The 27,661-nt window shown below is 29.9% G+C and overlaps 1 protein-coding gene across 3 annotated transcripts in view; it reads right to left on the bottom strand.

Moving 5' to 3' along the window:
- LOC107441436 (transient receptor potential cation channel subfamily A member 1 homolog) overlaps positions 1–27,200 on the bottom strand; it is a 59,272-nt gene extending 32,072 nt beyond the window's left edge. For 2 of the 3 annotated variants that reach the window (XM_043049018.2, XM_043049015.2), the window contains exons 1-8: positions 13,693–13,995; positions 12,315–12,551; positions 9,709–9,880; positions 9,529–9,611; positions 6,852–7,034; positions 5,550–5,768; positions 3,831–3,924; positions 182–377 (exon numbers count right to left, since the gene is read on the bottom strand). In XM_043049018.2, coding sequence (XP_042904952.1) covers positions 182–377; positions 3,831–3,924; positions 5,550–5,768; positions 6,852–7,034; positions 9,529–9,611; positions 9,709–9,880; positions 12,315–12,539 — 1,172 coding nt within the window. In that variant the 5' untranslated portion in view covers positions 12,540–12,551; positions 13,693–13,995. Of the gene's footprint in view, positions 1–181; positions 378–3,830; positions 3,925–5,549; positions 5,769–6,851; positions 7,035–9,528; positions 9,612–9,708; positions 9,881–12,314; positions 12,552–13,692; positions 13,996–27,071 lie in introns of those variants that run through there. The other variant, XM_071180211.1, reaches the window with a different exon arrangement.
- Positions 27,201–27,661: the final 461 nt, after the last annotated feature.

Below are 27,661 nucleotides of genomic sequence, written 5' to 3'. Positions count from 1 at the left end.
ATTCTAAATTTTAATATCAATTAAAAATCTAACGAAGAAATTTCCCATAAATTTGTAGTGCTGCATGCAAATTTATACAGTTACAATAATTTTTTTTGGTTCTGAATTTGGCTATTTATAATTACGTTATAGCTAATTTACAATGCCATCACCTACAAGTTTTTAATAAATGCTCAATTACTTTCTTAATAAGAAATCTATGATCTCAGTAGAGTTGTAAGCAGCTGCTCTATGCAATGGAGTTTCCCCAAAGTTGTTTACACAATTTAGTTCAGCACCATGCTTGATTAAAAGCTTTACTATTTCTAAATTTCCAGAAATAGCAGCTAAATGTAGAGGTTGGGTCAAGTTTGCCAAGTGAATTTTTACATCAGCACCTATAAATTTTTAAATGAAACTAAGTTTTGGAAAATAAGATAATTTTAGATTATTTAACAAAAAATTTTGATATCCACTGTACATGTGTAGATACTGTAGATTTAAGTAGAACATATAGTTTCATTACCAAAATATGCAAATTATAATCATTTACTAAAAATGATAAATTTTGGTAAAGCAATATATAAAATAAAGGAAATATAAGATAAAGCAATAATAAATAATATTGGTTTGTCGTCGGCCTTCTGAGCCCAAGTCTGCGGGTTCGATCCCCGGCCCAGACACCGGATTTTCGAGATGCAGAAAACCCTCAGCGACCATGTCGTATGATTATGCGGCATGTAAAAGATCCCTGGAGTGCCTTATTGGCTCTTGGCATTTCCGGCAAAATTAAATTCCTAGTGCACTTTAGCATCCAAATAGAGTCTTGGTGCTGCCATCTAGTGTGGCAGAAACTAGATGTCCAAATTAACATGACCAACAGTATCTCACCCATTGTGGTGGTCCTGAAAGAGTGGATACCAGCTCTGGAGAACGCACTAGGTCTGCTCATCGGCAAGACCGATTGTGCAGCTCATTGGAAATAAAAAATAAAAAAAAATATATAAAATAAATAACAATACAAAAATATACATATACTGTAAAACCTCCAATTAACAGTCCCTTGAGGGATTGCGATTATGTGACTGGAGAGTTAAGAGATGACCCCTATTCGGAATTATAAACTAATTGATTGCTGAAATATATATATATAATCACATATGGCATCAAACAATAAAAAGGCTGCTTATATCTTACTTTTCACACAGCCATATAGTGTAGCTTATAATTTTCAAGCAAAATACTCTAAAATCAATAAAAAAAACAAAAACAAATACATTTTCCAGTATAAGAAGTGGTTATACAATGGGTTTTAAATTATTTTAGAAAATAGCTCAAAAATTGGTAAAGATTTTTTTAAAAACTGTATCATAACTTTTAAAACTATTTCTCAAAATAATACTAATAATCTTGATTTTTAGGTACAAAATTTTCAAGTGAAATTGGAAATTAACAATATCATTGCATCTTACTACTGTGAGATAATGAGTTAACCTTTTTACCAAATTAACAAGAATAATAAATATGATCTGAAAATCAATGACATTTAAACACAATAGTAATACTTGAATATTTGATGATTTGAAAGAAATGCATGCATTCTCATTTTCAAGTACATAACAAAAGCAAGCAGAAGAAAATAAAGGCGGCCAGAAAAAAAAATGAAAATATGAAAATGGACTCAACATAAAATGCAATAAATAGATGTTAAAACTTATTCATTTCAAACAATTCAAAATAATTTGTAATCAAACCTTTTTTAATAGTTTTGAAAGAAATTTAAGAGGCAAATAATATAATTGAATAAGCATTTAGAGGCACATAATTATATTTTGGGATAAAAATAATTGAAAGATTATAGATTTTGTTACAGTATTTTTTGACAAAAATGTGTTAATGCATGTATTAAGACACGTTTAATAGTTTAATTTCGGACAAAAAAATTATGCTTGGAATAAACTATCATTAACCATTTAGGTAAAAAACAAAACACATAATACCTGATTAAGTTTAAATTTTCGCATAAAATTAAAATCTAATTAAAAAATTAAAATATACTCAGTCTACGCTCTTTAGTGGGGCACTGTATTATAAAAATCAATAGATGAAGTCCCATTTGTTATTCCATAGAAGCAATGTTACATTAATGTCTATCAGAATGCCTCCACTGAACTAATTTTCCGGTTAGTTAAATGTTTTTCTGTTAAAAGTGTTCTTTTTAGCTATATGTTAATACAGTTGAACCTGTTTATCTCGAAAACCTCTCTATCTTAAAATTTCTACAATTCCGCACATTTACTGTTTAAAATCAATGTATTTTCCAAGTTTATGGCGAATTTTTTTTTCAAAACCTCCGTTTCTCGAATTTCTAACAATAGAGTACAAATGCCCTAACTTTCTTTATAAGTAAAACTTGCAGACAGAGATGAATTTCTAAAACCCACAGGAAGTAGGGATGAACAGGTAGGGTTGTTTCTTGGAATTTCGATTAGTATCCCTGCACTTCCGTAATTAGAAAGGAATACAATGATTCTGGCAGTAAGAGAGGCATTGATGAGTAAGACGGAGTGACCACCAGGGGTTAGCTTTTGTACATAGATAAGAAAGCTAGGAAAAGAAATTAATTTTCACCTCAAAATTGCAACCAATGGATCAAAGGATAATTAGGACTTTTAAAGTAAACTATAGAAAACAGTTGGTACGCAAACTTGTAGATGCCATCGATGAAAAAAGCTCTCTTGGATGCTATCAGAATGACTGTTATGCTTGGAGAAATGTGTCTCTAAAAACTATCCAAAATGGCTTAAAAAAGGCTGGTTTTAAGAATAGCTGTGAAGATAATAACAAGAGGATGAGGGCATCAGTAAAGAGGAAGAAACTGCTGATGCTGAAAATGCAGTGCCAGATTTACAAGGATGGAATGCAATAAAAGGTTGACATTAATTTTGAAGATTTTTACAAGTGGACAACTGCCTGGCAACATGCAAAACACTGTCAGATGCGAATATTATAGATAATGTCAAAGGAATATCAGATGAAGAGGCTGAAGATCATATTCATGAACCAAAAGTGAGCGCAAAACTCTTACAAACTATTCTTGAATCCCAAGAAAATGTTGGCTATGAAGCATTTGCTTCTTTTTCTAACCTTAAAAGAACAATCGAAACAAAGAAGGTTAGACGTCAAAAATCTTTGAAAAATTATTTTCAGTGTAAATGTAAATATATGTATGTGGTATAATTAATTTACAGAAATACCTACATTTTTCTACTAAAAACAATTAAAGCATTTTTAATTGAATTTCTTAATTAAATTTAATTTTTTTAAAGTACCTGTATAACTTGAAACCTCTTCATGTCAATTTTTTCGCCTTTCCGTGAGATTCGAGATAAACAGGTCCAACTGAATTTATGATATTTTTGTGCACTTGCGATCTATCTACCTCAAGTTACATATGTCCCTTTTCTCAAGAATCATAAGGGTCGCTAAAACGAATGTTGACTGTATGCACACTGCATAACATTGTACTGAAATATTATATGTATAATATCACTGTATAATTTTGTTATAATTGTTTTGAGACCTGACATCATCTTTGCTGATTTTCATGTAAAATGACCTTCTGAATTCAAATATTACCTGATCCCCCCTGTCACTCACAATTTTTTGACATCTTTTCACTAGTTCACTTTTTGACAACTTTATGGCAATGAATTTGGGTTTAAGGATAATTTAAATCATTTATAGCAAACAATGCATTGAAATACATTGTTTGCTTTTGCCTGTGTTTTTGAAATTTTGTCCCTTACAGCCACTCTCTTTTTCTCAGGGCATTTCTAAACATCAATTACCTTTTTCTAAAAGCATTTCTACAACTTCTTGGTGTCCTTTCGAAACTGCAAGATGAAGAGCAGTATTTTTGCTAAGATTTTTATCATCTACATACTAGAAAAAAAGTTTCCTGAGTTATAGAAAGCATGCACAATAAAAATGAAATTAAAGTCATGCATAGTGGCAAATAGGCAAAATAAAAATAAGTTTAAAATCAAGCACAGTTGAAAAAAAGACAAGACATGGAAGTTTGTATACAAAGTCATGCTAATGAATGATTCAAAAATGTTTAAATAAACAAAAATAAATTTTGCCTCTGCAAAATTTAAATTAGAATATGTAATGGTATGGTATAAGTACTTAAATTCAAAGAAATGATTTTACCTATAGCAAATTAGCACTAAATTTTTTCTAAGACTGGAAATTAATATAGCTTATTCGTAAACATACAGTTAGTTAGATCATCAAATCATTATTAGACATATTTCAATGTTATTTCTTTCTCTTTTAAATTATATGTATTACTGGTTTTAAGTTATTATTATTGCAATACAAATCTAACTTTAAATATTTCCTTTAATTTCTCTAAAGATATAAAATTTGAATCAAAGTAAAATTGCAAATAATATCACATGCAACAAGTACCATCTCAAACTTGACAATAAAAAATGTGTTTATAGTACCAGAAGGATCACCTTTTGTTGTTATTTATTTTGTGCTTTTTCACATTGTTTTGTGTTACTTACACACATCACAAAGTTAATAATTATTCATTTGGATAGAAAGTTTTATCCATTAATTTTCATACTCATTTATTCATTATCTAAAAGTAAAAACCAGAAAAAAAAGAGATTTAGACGCATATTTCTTCACATTTCATATCGAGTTTTTGGTAGTTTGTTAGTGGCTTTTGCTACACAGTTTTTCAGAATGAAATTTTGAAGAAAAACTAATCCTGAAACAATAACAGTAAGAAAGAAAGAATACAATAAGATTTTTTTCTTTAAAAATCTTCTTAAATAAATATTATTTCTTAAATGCACACCAAATAAAATAATTTTGAAATTGTGAATTATACAATTTAATTCCGTGAACTAAAAAAAAGGATAAAAAAAATCACAGCAAAATTTTTTAATGTGAGACATTTGGTTTTAAAAACATTTTATAGAGTCCAAATCTCTAGTTAACAGGGTCCCCCTATTCATAACTGGACTATTCAAAAGTAACATGCAGAAAATATTGAAACAATCTATTTCTTATGCTAAGAATCCTGCTTATTTTTCGATCACCAAATGGCAGAACCAGACTATTTGTAATGCGTCTAGAAATAGAGTTTATTGTCAGCACTCATCAAACATGCATCTTTGCGATTAACCCAAAAATTAAAAATGAATACATATTATACTCAAACTCAATATATATTAAATATAATATATGACAAATAATTTTCTCGAATTTGGGAGAAAAAAATAAATAAAAAGACAGACACTTTTAATGCCGTTTACTTTAAAATTATGTGATCTTTAAGGGGTAAATAAATTTTCTGAGATAGACAGAACTGGTATTGAAACCAAATAACTTAGATGTATAGTGTAACATCTATTGGTTATAAAACTTACATTTAAAAAGAAAAAACTATTAGAAAAGTTATAAAAGAATTTCAATTCATTTTCAAAAATGCTAACAAATTAAATATTAAAATACAAGTAAAATACAATTAATAAATCATATAAAATTACTTTCTTCAGGTGTTCTTTGCCACAATTTCTTTCTACAGTATTCAATAGTAATGTTACAATTTCTTTACTTCCAGTAGTTGCAGCTAGATGTAGAGGAGTAGAAAGATTTTCATCTGTTGCCTCAGGATGAGCATCAGAATTCAACAATAATTTAGCAACATCAGGAGAATTGTAATTCGCAGCACAGTGAAGGGCTGTCATTTCCTGCTTATCAGCAATCTAAATATAAATAAGGGGTATTAAGAATGTATTTATGACAGGGTAACTTTCTCAGTACATATTTAAAATGTTTGTTAAAGGAATTTGATAAGACCAAGATTGAGACTCAATAAGAGAGATATTTGGGTGACTATTGTAGATAAGTTGAAGTAATTTTAAAGGACAAATCTGGAGATTAAGTGAAATAAAATTGATTTTGGTGTTTTAAATCTGTAAAAAACAATAAATGTGTTTTCATCGAATACTTTTCAGAAAATAGAAATTAAAGGAACTTTTTGGCCTATTTACAAACCTTACTATAGCAATCATACTAAGTTTTTAATATAAAATGCATACACCCTCGAGGCTTGATATAATGACCCTTGTGGTCCAGGCGAAAATAGACGTTATATTGTGGGTGCACATAAATACCCTAAATATCAACAGGTAAAAAAAAATACTTGACTAATTTAACAAAGCAACACTTTACATTAATAAGAATTTGGTAACTAACAGAAAAATAGGCAATAATGCAACTCTTTTTTTAAAGTTAATATGTACACAAAAGTACACAAATAATACTTGACAAGTAAAAAATGCATTAAAAATATTTTGTTAGGGAACTGCCATTTTCTCTAATATATGTTAAGATAGCTGCATAGATCACATGCCTTAAGTAGAAAATAAACCATACAAGAGGACTGATATTTCACAAAAAGAGTCCCCAATGTGCGGGGACAAAGCCAGGCCCCAAGGATTATATCAGGGGACTGATCCTCCAGGTTTTCACCACACAAAAAAGTGTTCAGTGCCTAAAAAGTCGGCAAGCAGAGAAAAGGAAGGCAAACTCTTAAATGAATTAAAAGCGTTGAAAAAGACCTACAAGTCCTAGGGGCCAAGAAATGAAAAACACAAGCTAGAAGAAGGCTGGTCAGGAAAAGGTTCTTTGTGACGGCCCATCCTAGGCTGATATATAGTACCAACAAAATGCATTAGCATATTTTAAATTAGTATGAGTAGTATTATAAACAGCCTAATGAACATTCATTAGGCTGTTTATAGTACTACTCATACTTACAGAATTTTAAATAAAATAACACTTACCTCAGTATTTATTTTAAGAGATTTCAATAATTCCTTGGTGGCAACAGTATTTCCTCGAATAGCAGCATAGTGTAAAGGTGTCATACCATAGATATCTTGAAAATTTACTTGAGCACCTTTTTCAATCAACAATGATACAATTTTTTGACATGACTCAGTTATACCCTCTAACCAAACATCAGCCTAAAAGTAAATATTTAAAGAGGCAATTTGAAATTGATGAGACAAAGAAAAAATAATAGCGATAAACAATGCTTAATTTCTAGAAAAAACAATTGCAAAGTTTTCAAATTAATAAACTTCATAAAAATTTAAGGGTGAGTAAACCGATTTCCAAGTGCAGAACATACTCTTTTATTAAAAGAGAAACGAAGATAATTATAAATGATGTTTAATTTTTTTCATCTGCATTGTATTTACTTAAAAAAAATCTTTGCAATAAGAATACAGAAATAGGAAGTAAATATGTCATTTCAAAATAATAAAAACCACTATAAACTTAGCTAATTTTTTTGCGATGTCTTTAATTATTTACAAAACTACAATGCAAATTTTTATCTTATAGTTTAAGACTTTATAGTAATATCTTAAATCATAACAAAAAAGAAATTTCTTTTTCATGACGATGACATATACCAGGTGTCCCCAACCCTATGCCCGCAAGCACCATGGCGCCCGTCGATCGGTTTAGGTGTGCCCGCTGCTTGGGCCCAACAATAAAATATTTCAGTTTTCCATTTTCCCATTAAATGCTATGCAAATTTTATGCTATACAAATACATACTGAAGTACGCTGGCTCAGTAAAGGCAAAGTACTCGATAGATTTCTACATTTAATTGAAGAAATCTTAAAATTATCTTGCAGCCAAATATCAAACATTTTTGGAACTAAGAGATCCTCTTTGGTTAGCAGATTTGTCTTTCATAACGCACATGGTGGAAAAAGTAAATAATTTAAACTTGGAGCTGCAGGGAAAGGACAAACATATAGCAAACATGATAGAGGTTATAAACTCGGTCAGAGCTAAGCTAGCTTTGTGGATATCACATTTGAAAATGAAGTCTCTTGCGCATTTTCCAAATAGGAAAAAAAAAAGATAGGTGACAGTGAAATTGGGATCATCATGAACATTTGCGATCAACCTCCAATTATTTAAAGATCAATTTGAAAAGCACTTTCAACAATTTAATATCATCGAGTCTTTGATAACCTTTTTTGTTAATCCTTTCACCAATCAAATAAACATAACTGTAACAGCAACATACATTTCAGAATTTCATCAAGTAAGGCGGGAAGAAGTGGAGATAGAAATTGTGAATCTTCAGAATGACATTATCCTCAAAACTATTATATCAGATGAGAAATTCTGGAATAAATTCTGAAGGAATAAATTCCATTCTTAAAAAGAGCAGCACATAAAATAAAGTCGTTAATGGTTCCACATACTTGTGTGAATCATTGTTTTTAACAATGAATATCATAAAATCAATATATAGATCCCGATTTACAGATGAACACCTTGACGATTGCTTGCCAGCAGGTATTTCATCATCTGCTGGCCAGCGAAATGCCATGCCAAAGATCACATTTACTGTATATTATAAATAATTTTTATACTTTGTATGTTTTGAAAGCAATTTAGTAATAATTTATTTTACATAAGAATATTAATACTAATTATATTCATATGTTAAATTTATTCTTTCAATTAAATGTTTTGGGCGTTATATGTAGTGTGTATTATTACTTATGTCTATCAACTATAAATTTATCTCTAAAAAATAAATGGTGCCCGCCATTCGACCGATATTCTGGTATTTGCTCTAAGGTATAAAAAGGTTGGGGACCCCTGACATATAAAAAAACTAAACTCAGTGGCGCGACAGCCCATAGAGGGCCAAGGCCTACTGTGCCCATCTCAGTTTTCTTGACCTTGGGCTCTGGGGTGCAGGAGCAGATGTTCCGGTCAGGTGGTCAGTCGAACACGGAACCCCCAGTGTTTAGTTCCCAAGCATGCTTGGTACTCATTTATCGACCCACTGAAGGGATGAAAGGCTGAGTGAACCTTGCCCGGCCCGAGGATCGAACCAGGGACCTGTGGCACGACAGCGCGAAGCGCTACCGCTCAGCCACCGGGCATATACTATACCCCTGACATATACTAAGAAAAAATTGTTCTTGGTATTTTATATCAAATTTCATTTTGTAGTATTTATATATATATATCAAGTTTCATTTCATAGCATTTTTATATCCAAGACACTTTTATATCCAAGACATCAGACATAAATTTTTACTCATCACGTTGGCTTTTTAAGTTAGGAGGCATAACTGTTTGTATAAAACATTTGTATAAATTAGTAGATAAATAGATAAAATATTAATAGATACTAAAATGCATAAAGGAAGGGAACAATTTGGTCTTTTGTTTCATTTTCCAATACAGTACAGAAAAAAGTAATTCCTAGAAATAGTTCTGAGATTTACAATGAAGTATACCATTAGAATGATTTCTTGCAGATTCAGGTCACACAATACATTAATTAAATATCATATAAATATTATTTAAAGAAATGTACAAAGGGTACATTAAATTAGCAAACATAAATTACATAAAAACAAAAAGTAAATTGTATAAGGATAAACATTTCAATACTAAATAAATATTTTATTTACCATTTGCTTTAGAACCTTGCTGCAACCATAACGAGATGCAAAATGTAAAGGTGTCAAACCATCTTCTCCAACTACATTAGCATCTACAAAGTCAAAAAAAATATATAGAGGCTACTCATGATTTATCAGAATTATTAAAAGTTTACATTATTAATTCTAAATGAATTTTTAGACACTTACCAGCACCTTTCCTTAAAAGCAACTCAGTCACATCAACAAGGTTGTATCGAGCACAGTAATGCAAGGGAGCACGCTTATTTTCATCTAACGTGTTTATAACTACTTTACACGCCTCATAGCTAAGGCCATTTAAATATGTTTCCATGTGTTGCACATTATTTTCTCTTAAAATCTATTTAGTAAGAAAAGAAAGAAATATAAATGGTATATATTCATATACATTATAAAACCAATTACCAAATGAAAATATTTTGAGAGATTCATTATCTTGAAAATATACAAAAGTGATAGATTAAAATTTATCAAATTGCAATGACAAAATAATTCTTTTTAAAAGTTTTTTTTCTTGTTATATAATTCCACTTAAAATGGATGTTGGTTGAAGGTTCTTGTAATTAACAGTTTAACAATTAAATGTTAAAATGTAAACTATAACCATCTCCCCATCAAAAAAGCACATAAATTAGTACTACTAAACTTAAGAAAAGTATTATTGTTTTAATATTTAAAAATAAAAAAAGTACACCAATTAGTTGATTTGGTTTCAATAACTTGCTAGAATGTTGAATCAGTTGATTTTCATAGAATTCAACTGTAAGTAAAATGCTCAACTGGCCTGAACTACTCAATGCATTAAAAACTTATTTACAGTTAAGTAAAGCACTTTAGGACTAGCCATTGTTTGTCAGGGAGCTCGTGGAAATTAAAATTTTATTCTTTCAATAATATTAGTATGATGGTCCAATGTGGTCAGCATCACTCACTAATCACTTTACTTCCCAGAGTGCCTAGTTATGACTTAAAGACGAGTAGGCTTCAAGTCACAACTGGGAACAAAACCTTAGAGCCATAGTGGCATTTACGGCATAATAAGCAATTTAGTGACTAACAGAATACATTGAGTTTGCAGTGCAAATTTCAATAATTTATAATAGAATTAGAAATATTCATGTAAATATTTTTAATGATTAGGAAAATGAGGCTAAGCAATGTGGAATATATTCTATTCAAAAATTTTTATGAACAATCATTTTAATAACTAATGTTATGAATACTTTTTTAAGTGTTTAAATGTAAGGATACACTTAGAATTATCAGCATATTTTTAGAATTGGGGAAATATGGTCCCGATAGTTCAGTCAGGAGAGCTCTCCAAAGCTTGGATCCCTTAATCTCAATTTTACTTTTTGCGTATTTTGCTAGACCCCAAGAAATTATTAGCGAATTGAAAATTTTTGGAACACAATTATAAAATTCATTTAGCCAAAGACAATTCTATGCAAAAAAAAAAATAACTTTCAGAAAATATTTATTATTTTTTATTGTTTCATTTAATGAACGCTGAAAAAATTTTGAGATGTAACATATAAATTTTTTAGCATCATTAAAAAAATATCATATTACGTGATAAAATACAAAACTTGAGCAGAATTGGTTGAATTCAATTTTGCTCAAATTTTGTATTTTGCCAAGAAAAATGATGTTCTTTTAAATTATGCTACAAATTTTATACCTTCCAGTTCAAATTTTTTTGACCATTATTAAATAAAATAATAAAAAATAATAAATATTTATTAAAAGTTATGTTTTGCCTGGAATTATCTTTGGATAAACGAATTTAATAATTGTGTGTAAAAATGTTTCAATTCACTTAAAAAGTTCTTGAGATAAACTGAAATGCACAAAAAGCAAAATTAACATTAAGGGGCCAAACCTTAACTAAATTTTACAATCAGTGACAGCATTTAAAAAATTCATAGACTTGTACGCTAAGAATATTTTAAATTTCTCGATTATTTCAAAGTTAGACATTTTTTTAAAAAGAAATAGCCAGAATCTAAATATATTTCAGATTTCAATTTTTTAGATTTATACATTTTTCAATAAATTTTTGAACAGTTGCATTTTGAACACATTATGAGTGTGAAGGCTGACTTTCACAACAGTATATCGCTTATTGAAAAGTATAATTATTTGATTTCCAAAAATCATACTAATAATACTCATGTGAGGAGCAAAGTGATTAAAACCTCTCTTAATACTAGTAGGTAAATGGTGTAGCAAGATTTTGTAAAGTACAACAGTAACATTAGAATGCTGCTGGTAGAACAGCAACACCTGTAAGCAAGTAACATTTCAATAAAAAACATTCACAAATTATTGTTTTAAATGTATTTTTAATAAACAAATTTTGTATTACCTTAACATATTTTACACACAGCTAATCAGAAGAAAAAAGTAATGAGATAACATAGATGAAATTTCAAATTCACACACTACGCATAAACAGTTGTTAATTAAGAGTTAATTCTTGAATATCAAATTAATATTGCTCATAATATCTGTTTGAATATCAAATAACATCAATAGTAGGTTTATATAAGAGCAAATTTTTACAGAATAAATAAAAATACAAAGTATATTTTTGTTAAATTAATTATTCTAATACAATAATAAAATTTTTTACTTTATTATCATTTCTTAATTCTTAACAAAAAACTAAAAATTGTAAGCAGTTACAAAATTTTCAACAGAACTTTTAATTCCATTGGATACAATTAAATGTTCAAACACATTCTTAATTAAAAAATAAAACGTTATCTTACATGTTGCATAGATTGATGAGCTCCAAAATCATCATCTTCAAAACTATTTAGGAGAGGAGAATTCTCAAGGTCCACATTAGTTTCTTTACAGAACCGAATTTTTCTGCATATGTAATTGGAGTTCAAATTGCTGGCACTGTTAACACTAACTTCATCATCACTGTCAGCTTGGAAACTTTCCGTGTTATAAAGAGAATACTTAACTTTGGCAAACTGGTTAGCCATTTTTGAAAACACCTAGGACGAAATAAAAAAAGATAAAGCAAAACTAAATCATGTTAAAATGAAATAAGTAAATACAATAATCAATGTTCTACAGCGTGTAACAGAAATGGCACACATGCCACTAGATAACAAATGACAAGTATGTTAGTAGCACATTAGCAGTATATATTAAATTACTTTTATTCATTTATATTTACAAAAAACAACATTTAAAAAAAAATCCTTCAATATTAACCATGATTTTGATCACCATTGTGACTTCCAGGAGAAAAGGGGGACTAGTGACCCCTTCACTGGGAAAGTTTATGTTGTAAGAGAGACTAACTTTTTCTAGACGAGTGAGATAACTTTCAGAGAAAGAAACCAAATCAGATTCCAAATTACGAGAAAAGTCTGCCCGATATTTGAGTCCTCACACATTAGTGAGCAAGTATTTTCATCGATGAATTCTACATAATTAGCTGTAAGAAACCACTTGTTATGATGCAGATATAAATGCTATGACTGACAAACAACAGGCATTGCACTTATTAACGTGAAATGAATGTAGTTTTTGAATGTATTATTATAGTTTATATTCTCAAATGAATGAATTTCATATAGTAAAAAGTGTATTTAGTCAAAAATTTTTAAGAGAGCACTATTTTTAAGCGTTAATTTAATTAATAACTTATTTTAATTGTACGATACTTCTGATTTTAGATACTTTTAACAAAACATCTGACATTAATTATTATTTTAATTACACTTTTATTTACGTTAAAGGGTACCATATTTAGAACATATTGATGTACCTTATTTTTAAACTGAACAGAAATACTGTTATTTGATTTTCATTTGAAGCAGGTTAATAACTAAACAGCAAATACAGTTCTACAATATAATTTTATAGATGTTTTAAAGCGAGTATTAAAATATAAAGTTCTTAATATAACAAAAATGAATACTATGTAGGAGATATTAGTTCTTATTCTTAAAAGAATTTATAAATTTGTAGTGTATACGACCAGGAAATATGGATATTTCTAACATTGAAAAAGTGTTATGCTCTTAATATTTGAGGAGAGTTTTTTATAATTAAAGCGATACTGTTTAATACAATTAATCACTTCATGACTAAAAAAACTTTAGAGCTCACAATAAAAGAACTTACTTAATAATAACTTTACAGATTAAAATTTTTAAAAGATTTATTTATCATTAAGCAACTAGGAACAATAAGCACTTGGAAAATTATTTAAACTATGGACTCCACGACATCAACTAGATACAAGAGTGAACTAATTTTATTTTGGATGAACAAAGGAAAATGAATGAAAAATGGACAGCTTTCTGAGAATTTACGGCAATAAAATATCAGTGACAATTCTTCAGAGCTGCCGGCCGGTGGTCGATGATGCGTAGCTCCGAAGTTGGATGTTTTGTTTATTTACCTTTCGTATTATGACGCAATGCTGACACAAACCACAGTTACCGTTAATAAAGTTGCATTTTTATTTTCGGCTGCCCAATAGTTGATAGATGGCGCTAAGACAATCTGGGTTGGTTGCTGGCATTGCTGTAGGGCAGGGGTTTCCAACTAACATGAGACCGGGGGCCACAATTAAAAACACAAATCAAATGGCGGGCCGCAACTTTATCAAAATTTTATGTAGGGCTCTTTTATGTTTGAAGGAACATTAAATATTACTGTCAGATTTTTACCAAGTTGTACAAAACAAAAGTATTGAATTACAAATTAAAATAAGAAGTAGATTTTTAAAAATGTGTAATTGCATATTAAAAAATTCGGGCTACAATAACTTTAATATGCACCCATGTATTAAACAATTAATGTGCAACAGATATCTAATTGTTAAGATATAAAACTTTAAAAAGGTTGGTATTAAAACTTACATAGTAGCACACAAAATGTTCAATGACAAAATTGAGGTTTGTCTGCTGCAACCACCAGAGAATAGATATTTACATTTTAAATTTAAAATTTACAAATGTGTGTGTAAATATTTTCGTCCAAAATGAGTGGTTTCAAAAAGTTAAATCGGAGAATTTCTTCGAGAAAATTTCTGATACACACATGCTAAATTATATTCACAAAATACAAAAAAATGAAATAAAAAAGAGCAACATACACGATAATTTTTGTATTTGAATAAATATTTTCTTGGATGCAAATCCTGAGAAATTTTTTTTTTGCACCGTTGGTATGATAAATTTCACAGAAACGAAGAAATTAGGTTTTTATTAACGAGAAAAGTATTTTTAACCCATACAGATTTTTTACGAAAATTGTCCGAAAAAAATGATAACTAATATATTTTAGTTCGCGGGCCACCAAAAAAGGGTTCGCGGGTCGGATGCGGCCCCCGAGCCGCCAGTTGGAAACCACTGCTCTAGAGGAACTATCGAAAAAAAAATGAAAATAAAAATTGTAATTGTATGGATGGTGTTTTCAATATAAATGTAAACAATAACAATCTCGAGCTCAATACCTGCTCTAGTTCCGGTAAGTAAGTTTGCAACTGTTTACTACAGCTTATTCTGCAAGGCGATATTTTCAAACGGATAGTTTTGTTTTAAATAAAAAAAGTAAATTAGATAATTTCTGAGGTCAAATCTGCCGTATTTCATAAGATATTAATATTAGTAAGTAATTCTAGTGGGTTTGAAGTGAAAATTTGTTTTAGTTATTTATAGATATATTGTTAAAAAAGGTGACGTGGTTGCTAGATTTTGAATAACTCGCTTTTTGGCATTCCTGATCTGGGCTCTTTCCCATTTGTTTACTACTGTTTGTTCTTGTTGCAAGCCGTGCACCATCCTACGTTAGTGTTAGAACCTTTAGCATTGCAAACATAAGTATTGTTAGCATTGTAAACACAAGTAATAAGTAATCATATACCACGTTTGCAAGAATCTCAAAACACAATGATCACGCTGTGAGCCAAATGGCTTTAAAATACAACGGAAACAGTAACCCGGAAGTAAAGGTGGTATGGAGCTTGCAGCGTTCCCTAGAGTAGAAAACATCATCCATAATTTATATATAATTTTATTAAAATCCTATTTAATATTTGTAATTATAATTATTAGTGTAATCTTTGAATTCAGTCATGACTTAAAAAATACTCGAAATCATTAATTTTTTTCCGTTTAAATATATTATTGCCACAAGTATACCTGAAAAGTTTAAAAAAAAAGTTTAAATCAAATTAAAAGCTTTTAATTTGGTTTTTACACTGTTACATCTATTGAGGGCTACATTGTTACATCCATAAAAATGTGAAATATTTAATTACAGAATTCGTATATATACGACCTCTGTAACATGTATCGAACATGTCCGTTGCATATAGTTTTTATTTTTTATGACCGTCGTTGAACAGCCGACTAAATTTTTTGTGTTTACGATAGTAATGTTCAACTCCGTAACCTTGTAATTTTGAACCCAATCCAGAAGATAAGGGAACTCCTGGATCAAGTATTGAGAGAAATTTTGCCATTGTAGGGGACTTTTTGATATACCTAACCTGCATTTGCTTTGCATGGAGAGGAAAACCGCGAAAACGTTCCACTGTTAGCCTGACGGCAAGGGGTTTCTAACCCATGATAAGTCTACCACTGAGGATATTTTACGTCACTGTGATCGGTGCAAGCCGGATACGGAATTCGTATCAACCAGTTATCGCTGGGATTCGAGCCCGGTTCACCTCACTGAAAGGCGAACGCTCTATACCCTGAGCCATCACGGTTTACAAAATTATTCCGTTATGTGTCTTCCAACTGATCAGGAATAATTTTTGTGGTTGTCTATGAGACGCACATGCCTGGATGAACTATTGATCAAATCATCCATATGCCATCAATGTAAAAGTTATGGTGGATATCTAATGGACAACTTTCGGACTTCTACCAGATCTTCCCGGGATCAAACATGGATGTCTTGTAGACGTCCACCGGGTGACCACATGAACCTTTGTGGATGCATACGATGGCGACCACTGGATGAGTTAGTGCTATATGGGTCCTAAGCTACCCACAAGACCTGATGGAATAAAATTTTAAATTAATTGTTGATGAACCTCAAAACTAATTTATGAATCTTAATTTAACTTTTTTAAATAATAAAGCATATAAAAATTGAATATAGATTTTACTTATTTATTTAATTTGATTAGTTTTTTTTTAAATAAAAATCTTATGTTGTAATTATAGAAATGCTAAAAGTTCTTGTTTACTTGGCTTTTCACAAATTACTTTAAAATTTATAAAATTTAAACTTAATATTTCTTTTTTTGTTAGTGTTAATACTGCCTTTAAACAATATTTTATAACTCTGAAATTACGGGAGTGGAGGAGGGGACTTTTTCAATTTAAACTGGAATAATGAGTATTTCAAATTCCTTTGAGACTTTAAGTCAAAAGTGTTTTTAAAATTAAGAAAAGAATATTAATTCCAATACCAATTAATACTAAATAGTTATAAAAATAATAAAAAAATTAAAAGATAAATAGTTGAAGAAGATGAAACTTTAAAAAAATATGTATAAAAAAATGAGCTACTCCTTTCATTAAATTTATACATTTTAATGCTCTTCTTACATATTTTATTGCTGCAAAATCTTTTATGACTGACTTTTTTTTAAAACTTATGAATATCACATTATGAATATAAATTATATATATATTTATAATTATTGTTAAAATTTATTAATATTTCGAAAGCAGATAAATTTAAAAATCTAAATTTCATGGAACTTTTTATTTAAAAATGAGAGAAAATTATACTCAAACATCCGCATAAAATATCAAAAAAGGTATAAAAGGTATTCAAAAAAGGTATTCAATACTATTATGTAAATAAATAAAAAAAAAAAACAAAACAGATTTTAAATTGAAGAAAATATTTTTATATCATGTAAAATGATCTATCAGGTAAAAGGATCTATTCAACGAATGCCAAGTTGAAGCATCACATATTGTGGTTAGCAAGTGAAAAGAGACCGCGTCTACCTCTCGAATCTTGTCATAGTGCCTACCACCCGATAGTCTTTTCTTTCTATTTTTTTAAAATACGAAAATGTAAAATTTTTTTTAAAGTTAAAAGCAACAACAACAACACTGATATTTTGTATAGGAAACTTCTCCATAGCGTAAATAATGGTTTTTAAACGATTAGGCAACGTTGAAAAATAGTATTTGTGACGAGCATCAGTACAAACGTTTTTTCGACGCTTTCTGGCTACTGGTGTTGTAATAAATCAACTGATTGAGGATCCCCTTTTGCAACTCATCAATTTCATTTTTATTTAGATTAACTGGTTTCACTAGCTTTCCAATGTGAAATGAAATCATAATGGGATACGTGCAAGTGACGTAGTGTGGGTATATCGATCCTGATTGTTTGTTGAAACGTGGCATTTGTTTACGTTATTAACTGTTCTTTCTACTCCATTTCGAGTAAACCAAACCCGTCAAGTATCAATTCTCTCAAATGACGCGTTCTAAATTCTTTCACAAAGTTCTTTTAATAATAGTACTCTAAATTATAATTTTTTCTTGTTTTTAGAAAATATTTGTTCAATATTTTTAGTGGTATTGTGAATTATTTGCTACTATCGCTTACTAAAGTATTACAATTGGTTGAATTGGTTAATGGGCACACAATAGTCATTAAGTAAGAGAAATAAAGAAAAAAGAGTATCATCTCGAGAAATTGGTTGCTCATTATATACAGCTTAATTTTCTTGAATGCCGTGAATGTTCATAGTATATCACTAATTACGAATACTGAAGGCAAAAGTAGAGAAAAAAAAATAATTCAGGTGTATAGGTTAATTGTAGTGGAAATAATAATAATAAGGAATTAATGTTTCTAAATATGCGATGTTAACCACTCAACGATTTTATTATTTTCAAGAAAACTGTCATAAAAAAGCCTATTTTTTTATTCAAGAAAATTTAAAAAAAAAATGTCTGTACAATATATATGTATTCATTTTTTATTTTTAGCTTGAAATTTTAAACTTCATATGTATTCCATATGTCCATATAATTCTGACTCCATAATGTACACAGTATTGAAAAATATTTTATCATAGAACACAAACCACGTGTATTCACAAAGAGCATAAGTAGCTGAGCTAAGAGAATGAAATACATATCACAAATACATATATTTGGATAATGCTGATTGCTGACATCTACACTGGTGGACAAAATTAAGAGATGGAAAGCATTTTCGCGCATTTCTATGACGCTATATTCTTCGGTGACGAAAAATTTCTATGACTCTATTTCTGGACGGTTATTGATATGGAGGGAACCTGGAACCCGATACCATCCCAGCAACATTATCGAAAGGGACCATTATGCTGGTGGAGGACTCATGGTTTGGGCAGGAATTATGCAAGATACCCGCACACCGCTCCGTGTGTTTGACAATGGTTCCGTGATTGCCCAGAGGCACAGACAGGAGGTCCTAGAGCCCTATGTGCGTCTTTTCAGGGGCACTATTGGCCCTGAGTTCATTTTTATGGACGACAATGCACGACCACATATGGCTCTCATGGTTGATGAGTATCTGGAAAGCGAGGATATTCCCCTGATCTGAATCCTATTGAACATGCTTGGGATGCTCTTGGGAGAGCTATTGCGATGCGCCAATCTCCCCCCAGAACCATTCTGGAGTAAAAATTGCTCTGGTGGAAGAATGGGAGGGTCTTCCACAAGTCCTCCTTAACTCCCTTATTAACAGCATGCATACTCGTTGTGCCTGCTGTCTGTCTTTCAGGGGTGACCATACACCATACTAGAGGCAACACTCACTGTAGAAGTCTCATTTTTATTGTCATCTTTTATCCTTAAGTTCAGACTACATTGGATTTATTGGCAATAGGTCTTGCCAGTGAATGTCACTTTCATTTTAGTTTTGCATACTTTATTATCATGGAATAAGCTATATCCATACCAAATTTCATTTATTCATATTCAGTACTTTTTGAGATATTTGGGAAAATGTCTTCCACCTCTTAATTTTGTCGACCAGTGTAGTTTAAAATGAACTATCTCCAGTTAACATTAAAAATAGTTTGGTGCAGCTATTTAGAGTGTAAAATAAGAAATAAGAAAAATTCCTGGCACAAGAGATGGATATATTTAAACCGTTTTAGCGCATTACTTTTGAACGCTTTAGCCCAGAAATATCACATGCACGAGAAATAGGAGACGAAAGCTCTTGCCGTGATTTTTACGGGAGCGAGAGGGAAGGGGTGGTAAAGGCGTCTTCATAAATTTGAGTTTCAATCCTGTGTTAAAGAAAACGAAAAACCAATAGAAGCCTAGTGAGTGCATGAATCTAGATCTACATGAGCGCAAATGAATGTGGGAGAGTATGGCATCCTCAAAGAAAAAGTTAATTCAGATATTTGTCAAAATATTCTCCAGCGATACATGAATCCATAGTCAGAAAAAGGATATTGTTGAGAATGATTTTATTTTCTAACAAGATCCAACTTCAACTCTATCAAAATCAACCATGATCTGGTTAGAGGAAAGCAAAATTACAAAGCTACTGTGGCTAGTTGATCCACCAAAGTTTAAACCAATTTAAAATTTACTTGGGATAGTAAAGAAAAGAAATACAAGAAGGTGCTTTTACAAACAAAGCTGAGCTGGTGTTGTTGAGCATTAAGTCTATTTGGACTAATCTAAGCAAAAAAAGAAAAAAAAGAAAAAGAAAAAAAGGTCTGTCAAAATGATGTTTTTTTTCCAAGTAAGATCCTTTATATGATTGGATTCTTGTCTCTATGATGAAATATTTTAATATTTTGAGCCACCTAAATTTCATCCTAATATTTAAATTTTCTTTTCCGGAAATAGGTTTTGCAATTAATTTATACTTTGAGTTTTGTTTGTGTTTAAAAATACTGCGAATTATACAGAGTATGCTCGTTAAATTCATATTTTAATTTAAGTAAGTAAAAAAACAACAACAAATAATTAGAGTTAAATACTTTTTAATAGAGAAATTTTGAATTACTCTAATATTTTAAATCGGAGCTGTATAATCCAAATGTGTAGTTGTAGAAAAATACTCGAACTCATGCTGAACTGGTACAAATAGTCTAAAAAGTGGAATGAGTGTCAGGACAGCATTTAATATATTAGTAATTTATATATACGAACATTTCTTATTTTCGCTTTAGTTGGTATAAATATTTAATAATATAAATATTTATATTGCATTGAAAAATAAATATTTAATTTGCATTGAAAAATATATCTTTGTAATTTTTGTAGCTATTAATTATTGATTTAAACAATACAACGATGCAAAATTTTGTTAGCTTTTAGGTGTGTCCATTTTTATATTATTATCAAAAAGTTTTAATTCACGAGTTTATGAAAGTTTTTTTCTATAATACTGGCTTATTTTTTCTGAAATGATTACTGATACTATCACTCCACGCAATTTGACGGAAATCGTCAAATAATTATCAGCCTAACATCATTCCTAGAATAAAAAACGAAGCTAAACTATTTGAAAGAATAAAAAGATTAAATCAGATGATTTTCACTTTTTAAATTATACTGAAACAAAAAGAACCAATTTCATATAGATAGAAAAAAAAATTAAAGTACCATAAGAAAAATTTTCTACGAAAAAATTGAAAAAGGATTTGTAAATAATCTCGACTTTGGAAGAAAACTACATAAATAGGCTAATAAAAGTACTCTTTATCGTTTCGAAATTCAATCGAAGCAGGGAAAAAAAAAGAAAGAAAAAAAAAAATTGCTCTCATAAAAATTTTCTTTCCCTTTTTCTAAAGGCAGACATTAAATTCTGTTCCTTGTCGAACACAGTGATAAAGTTTATCCCGCAAAAGTGGCAACGAAAAATAAAACAGCTGAGAAAAAAAGAAAAGATATTCTATCCTCCTTCATCACTTTTCGTAAACCGTAGTCGGACTTAAGTTTATTGCCTCCCAAGCTGGTGTTTGAAAATCGGCCCAAAAACTACTGCTTAGAACTCGTTGTGTATCCGTGATAAGAGTATACAGAATTTATGCTCGATTCTTCGCCAGGTGTCGCCAGATCAGTTTTGAGAGGTTCAATCTTCTTGTTAGACGAGTTGCTACAAGGGTTGCCGTTTCTCAACTTTCATCTAAAATTGTGGCGATATCGCCAAATTGCTTTCCTGGCTTGGAGGATGCCTTAAAATCGATAGTCATTCAAAGTATTTCAGGTTCTCTGAAGATAGTACGATGGACTCGCAAATTCAAAACTGATAAAAAGAAAATTGACAGGAAATTTGAACTTATCAGTTGACAGTGATGTCTTGTCGTGATAATTTTTTTATTTTTTATTTCTTATGACTGTTTATAAAGATAGAAAACAAGGCATAAAACAAGGGAAAAACAGAAAAATCAGAATCAAAATATCTGTGAACATATGAAGGAAAGTTAGTCTACTGAATAGTCCAAAGAATCTAAGTTGCATCCAGCCTCCCAATATCCCCTAAAGAAATCCAGCATTGAGTGCTAGGCAATGACTCAAATGAATGGCACCCGTTTCCTCATCTATGTTGCGCAATTTTCAATAATGTGTCATAAAATGTTTTCCTCATGTAAATGTTTATGGCAAATATCAAGGGGAAAAAAGTTAGCGAGTTCGACATAACTGACTTATAAAGCATATTACAAGTCTATTATAAGCAAAACTAATAGATGAAGCTCAGAATGATGGTCTTCTATGAAAGGAAATATATTGCAAATTAAAGTATAGAAGCCTGCGTACTTCAATAAATCTTGAATGGGCGAGATGGCTAAGAGGCAACATAGATTCTCACAGAGAAGTTCGCAAGTTCGTGCACTAAGTCAATGAGAAATCTCATGATTTAAAAGCTAATAAAATACACACGTTTATTATTCAATAAAAACTGCGCAAATAAGTGACAGTAAAATTAATATTTATAGCGCAAATAATTAATTTAGGTACACGGTATCGATCAAGCTGCCCATATTGGTGACCATTAAAAGCAATTTAAATATTTTAGAAAAAAAGATACAGATTCAGAAAAAGACAATACAAAAGTATACAGAATACCTTTTATATTTAGAGTAGCCGCCTGCAGTCCGACGACATGAACTCATCGATTCGCAATACAATACTGTCCTTTATCTACACGAATTCATCGCTGCGTGCAGTGCGACTTCCATTTTAGCAACATGTTTTTAGCATTCCCTCAATTAGGATAATTAACCCTTAATTATGCTGATAACTACAAAATATCGAAATGGAGCCGTGGTGGCTTAGGTAACAGAGCGCTTGCCTCTCAATAAGGTGGCCAGGATTCGAATCCCTGGTTGATTAGAATTCCACACCCGGCTGGAACCGACCACAGTTCTGACGCTAAATATCCTCAATGGCAGACGGATCATGGCTTAGAGTCCCCTTGCCATCAGGTTAACCGTGGAAGGGTTTTGCGATTTTCCTCACTATGTAGCGCAAATGCGGGTCAGTTCCATCAAAAAGTTCTCCACGAAGGCAACTTTCTCCCAATACTTGATCCAGGAGTTCCCTTATCTTCCGGATTGGGTTCAAAATTACAAGACTACGGAGTTGAACATTAGTAGTCGCAAACCCAAAAATTAGGTCGGCCGTTTAACGACGGTTATAAAATATAAAGTAAAAGAAAATTATGTCACATTAGCAGACTATAATAATATGGTAATAAAGTAACTTCTATATAATAAAGTATAACTAGCACAAATAATATAGATACACTATAATAATAGTTTTTTTAATTGAAAGGTTAGAATAGATATTCATTCCGATGTTGAAATATGTTTCGCGACACATTAAATAAATGATGGAAAAGTATGAACACATAATCCATCTAATCCGCTAAGGAAATTTTTTAGTCAGGTTAGAATTGAAATAAATTTAAATTTAGTGAAACTGATTTCCATGATTGAAGTTTGTGCATAAAAAATAATTTTTACTATTTTAAATTACACAAAATTATTAATAAAGGCTATTAAAATTTTAGGAAAATGATTTCAAAAGTTAAAGTTAGTAAAAAAAAAAGGATTACCGACATTAATTAAACATTACTATTTATGAAACTGAGCTAAAATTTAGTGAAAATGGAATCACGCTTGCATTCTATAATTCATGAAAATAATTACTCATTTTAATTTAACGTAACTATAAATGAAATCAATTGAAATTTAATGAAAATGATTTCTACAATTAAAGCTTGTATCAAAAAGATTACTGACTTTAATCAAACATAACTGCAATGAAAGACAATTGAAACAAGTGAATTTCACAGTTTATGTTTGTACTTAAGGAAAAAGGTAACTTATTTTTAAATAAATGTAACTATAATAAAAAAAATTGAAGTTTTCTGAAAATGATTTTGATTGTTAAAGTTTGTTTTTAGGAAAAGTGATAAAACTGGTTGATTATAATAAACAGAACTTTTAGTATTTGATACGCTTGTCTTATTATCTTGAGACTGTTCGGGTTAAAATCTGAAGAAAAAAGTTTCTTTGTTCCATTTTTTTTTCGTGAAAAAAAAAGAATTTAAAATAGATTTCAAAAACAGATAAAGATTTTTTTCGTATCTTATTTAATACATTCTTTAATACAAATATATTGATTTTTGCAGTTTCTAGAATCTTTCCTGCAATACGTGAAACCGAAAAGAATTTTTATTCTAATATTTGCACTCGAAAGAAAGTACCAAATACGTCAATATTTCTTTGAATTGTTTTTTTTTTTAAAATTTCCTTGTATGGAGATGTATAAGGAATCAAGTTTAATCGGAGAATAAATAAAGCTTTTGTAAATCTCACAATTCACGAAAAAAAAGGAAAAACAAGCTAAAAAAAGGAACATTTTAACTGCATTTTACCTTAAATATGCTTATTAACTTGTGCTGTTGATATTTAACTTACGAAATGAGGCAAAAAAAAAAAAAAAAATACTTTGAAAAATCTTATCCTTTTTTCTGGATGCTCAAAATATTGGGGTCAGTCACATTTTGTAAAATATGGTCAAAATGATTATGGTCTAAATGAAAATTTTGACCAATTTATGCTAATTTCACTTTCCCCATACTATACTGCATCTCCAAAAGTGCTTGAGTAAATCAAAAAGTTTGCGCATGATACTAATGTGTTTTTGTTTAGTTATCACGTTCAGTTATCATTTGCAATTTTTTAATGATTATTTATAATTTTTTTAATGATTAATTTAGCGATGATGTAAGCAATTTTGATATTTAAGGTATACACATTTTTACACAATTCAAAACCATCTAGTTACAAATAAAAAAAAAGAAATCAAAATTTAAGTCGCGGTTAATTAGTTGGCGGTTCGAAAACCGCTTCGGGCATGGGTGTAATTTATCTCTATGTTCCATTTTTCTTTCTATTGTTATTAAGGCGACATGGATCCAGCTATATGGTGCCTATAAAATGATTATTAGAAAAGTTGACACTACAAGTTTATTTTTGAATAAAATAAAATGACGATATATTTCTTACTCTTGACGAAATTAATTTCCTCGAAGAAGTGACGATAGTTATTTCGTCTCTTCGGCGAAATGTTCTCTCGAAGCATATACCAGGAAACGGTGTCGTCAAATAAGGAAGAAAGTCTCGTAAAATTTGAGTACCCAACTTTTTATGGGTCGCATTCATTTCATCGACAATCACTTCATCGACAGGCCGTTTCATCGACTAGGTCATTTCGTCGACATGCCGTTTCCTCGACAGGGTTGTTTCGTCGACTGGCCATTTCGTCGACAGGGTCATTTCGTCGACAAGTGATTTCGTCGACAGGGTCATTTCGTCGACANAGGAAAAATTATTGCATACTTAAATGCCTTTTTCATATTTATTGATGTGAAAAATGGTTGCAGAGTATCGTATACTGAACCGTTTTTTATCGTATAACCGTATAATCATTTTTGTTTCTCAGAATTTCTCTATTGCTTTCTCTGTCTCGTCTGGTTAAAAAATTACTTTGTCAACTGACATTTTTAAATGTTAAATTCAAATTATGCTTAACTAAATTAGGAATTACAAATACAAATGCATAAGTTTAAAAGTTTTTGTAGCGGATTTATTTGGGAACATAATTTTATAGGTTTTAAAATAATTTGTTGCATTATGTTTTAATTTACCTAAACTTGATGATTTTTATTATTTATTTATTTGCAAATACTTTCCAAATATAGGAGAATTCTAAAATGGTATTTCACATGCTTGTTAGAACAACTATCTCTAAAATATCCTGAATCAAATATATGCAAAAGTAGACCGTTGACAGAAAAGTAGGAATTGGTGCAAAAATGTATTTTTTAACTAAAAATACTTTTCCCTTGTTTGCTAGTTAATAGGTTTCATTTTATATAAATATATACTTTTTAACCAATTCAACAAAGCCTTTCGTTGCACGTTACCTTGATGTAAAAAAAGAAATACTTGCTTACATTTTTTTTTAATTTCCTAGCATACCTAAGAAATATTATGATTTTTTTCCATTTTTGGTTTTAATTTTGGAAAAAAAGACCTGGCTCATAAAAATAAATTGTAGTTTAATGTAAATAAGTCGTAAAAACGTATAAATAATTTGTAAACACCATATAAATGAAATGTTATGTATTTTCAAGTTTAGCAAGCATCAAACTATCATTCATTGCATTAATTCATCAATTAATTATTGATTAATAGTAGTTAATATGTAAATGCTGTGTGTTTTAGTTAGGATTTCTTAACTTAAAACATTCAAATAAAGTTTTTATTAATGAGAAATTTATTCTTCAATGGTTTAAGCGAACATTATTGCACTGTGAAAAATTCTGGATCAAATTACGGTATAAAGTACTTGCACTTTGGGTGTATCATCCGTAAAATCCATTTCACCCAAAAATCCATTTTTACCGTAAAATATTATACCGCAAATTTCATAGTTAATTTTATTTAATTAATGTTTAAGTGATTTTAGTAGTCATTATTTAGTCCTGTAACATGTTCCGGTGGTAAAAAAAAATTCACGGTAAAATGTACCAGCCGCCAAGTCCTGCTACTTTTTCCCGTAGTTTGATCCGGAATTCTTTAGTGTGTACTTGAGTGAATTTGTAAAATTTAAATCGGGTTTTTTTTTAAAGTTAAATTATGAAAGTAAAAAAAATATTTAAATAACTATATTTGTAAGTATATGAAAAAAAAAACATGTTGAGGGAGGTAATAAACGTATTACCGTTATTCAAATTTGTTATAATAATTTATAACAAATTTAAATAACGGTTATTAAATCAAATATTTTGTATTAGTTAATTAGAATGTGAAACTTGTTTTAAGTAAAAAAATGTAAATTAAGTGAAAAATGTTTTAAGTTAAATAAAAAAATATTGCATTTGAAATTTCTTTATGAGATGCTTGATGAATGAGATAAGCCGATTAGAATATAAATTTACCTTTAACATTACATTATTATAACAAAAACAAAACTTACTCGTTTCTTTTTATGAAATAATTCTACTTTTTTAACATATTATAGTTGACCTGCAATTAAAAGCACATTTTTGTTGATTTAATACTAAAAACAAAACTAGAGACGGTGAAAATAGATCAAGTCACTACGTTTTGAACATTTTTTACGATTAAATGAGTAATTCAATTATCACATATACGTGACTTAATGATAACAATAGCGTGATGAATTTTGTTTTGAAATGATAAGTGTTATTATTGACTGCATGATATTTTTTTATTATCTTCTTATCACAGTATGGGTGAGAGTTTTTTAACATGAACAAATTTTATGTGTTGATAAAGCCTTATTTTTGGAAGATATTAACATAAAAACACAACTGTCCAGAAACTGTCATTTTCGAGTCATGCTAAGGTTTGATAATCTATCTAGCTGACTTTTAAATATTTTTTAGGTCGAGGTGCTTTCATCAAAATGCTTTTATTTCCTTTAAAAATAGTTTTTAAAGTATTAAAATTTATTTGGTGCTAGATTAAGAACAGATGTGCATACTGTGGCCTCTATTATTCTATGGCCTCTTATTCAGTTCCATAATGCAATTAAAATTAACT

Source organism: Parasteatoda tepidariorum, chromosome 4 (assembly GCF_043381705.1).
Source record: "Parasteatoda tepidariorum isolate YZ-2023 chromosome 4, CAS_Ptep_4.0, whole genome shotgun sequence".
NCBI classification, from domain to species: domain Eukaryota; kingdom Metazoa; phylum Arthropoda; class Arachnida; order Araneae; family Theridiidae; genus Parasteatoda; species Parasteatoda tepidariorum.
This window is presented reverse-complemented; position numbering and strand designations above follow the sequence as displayed.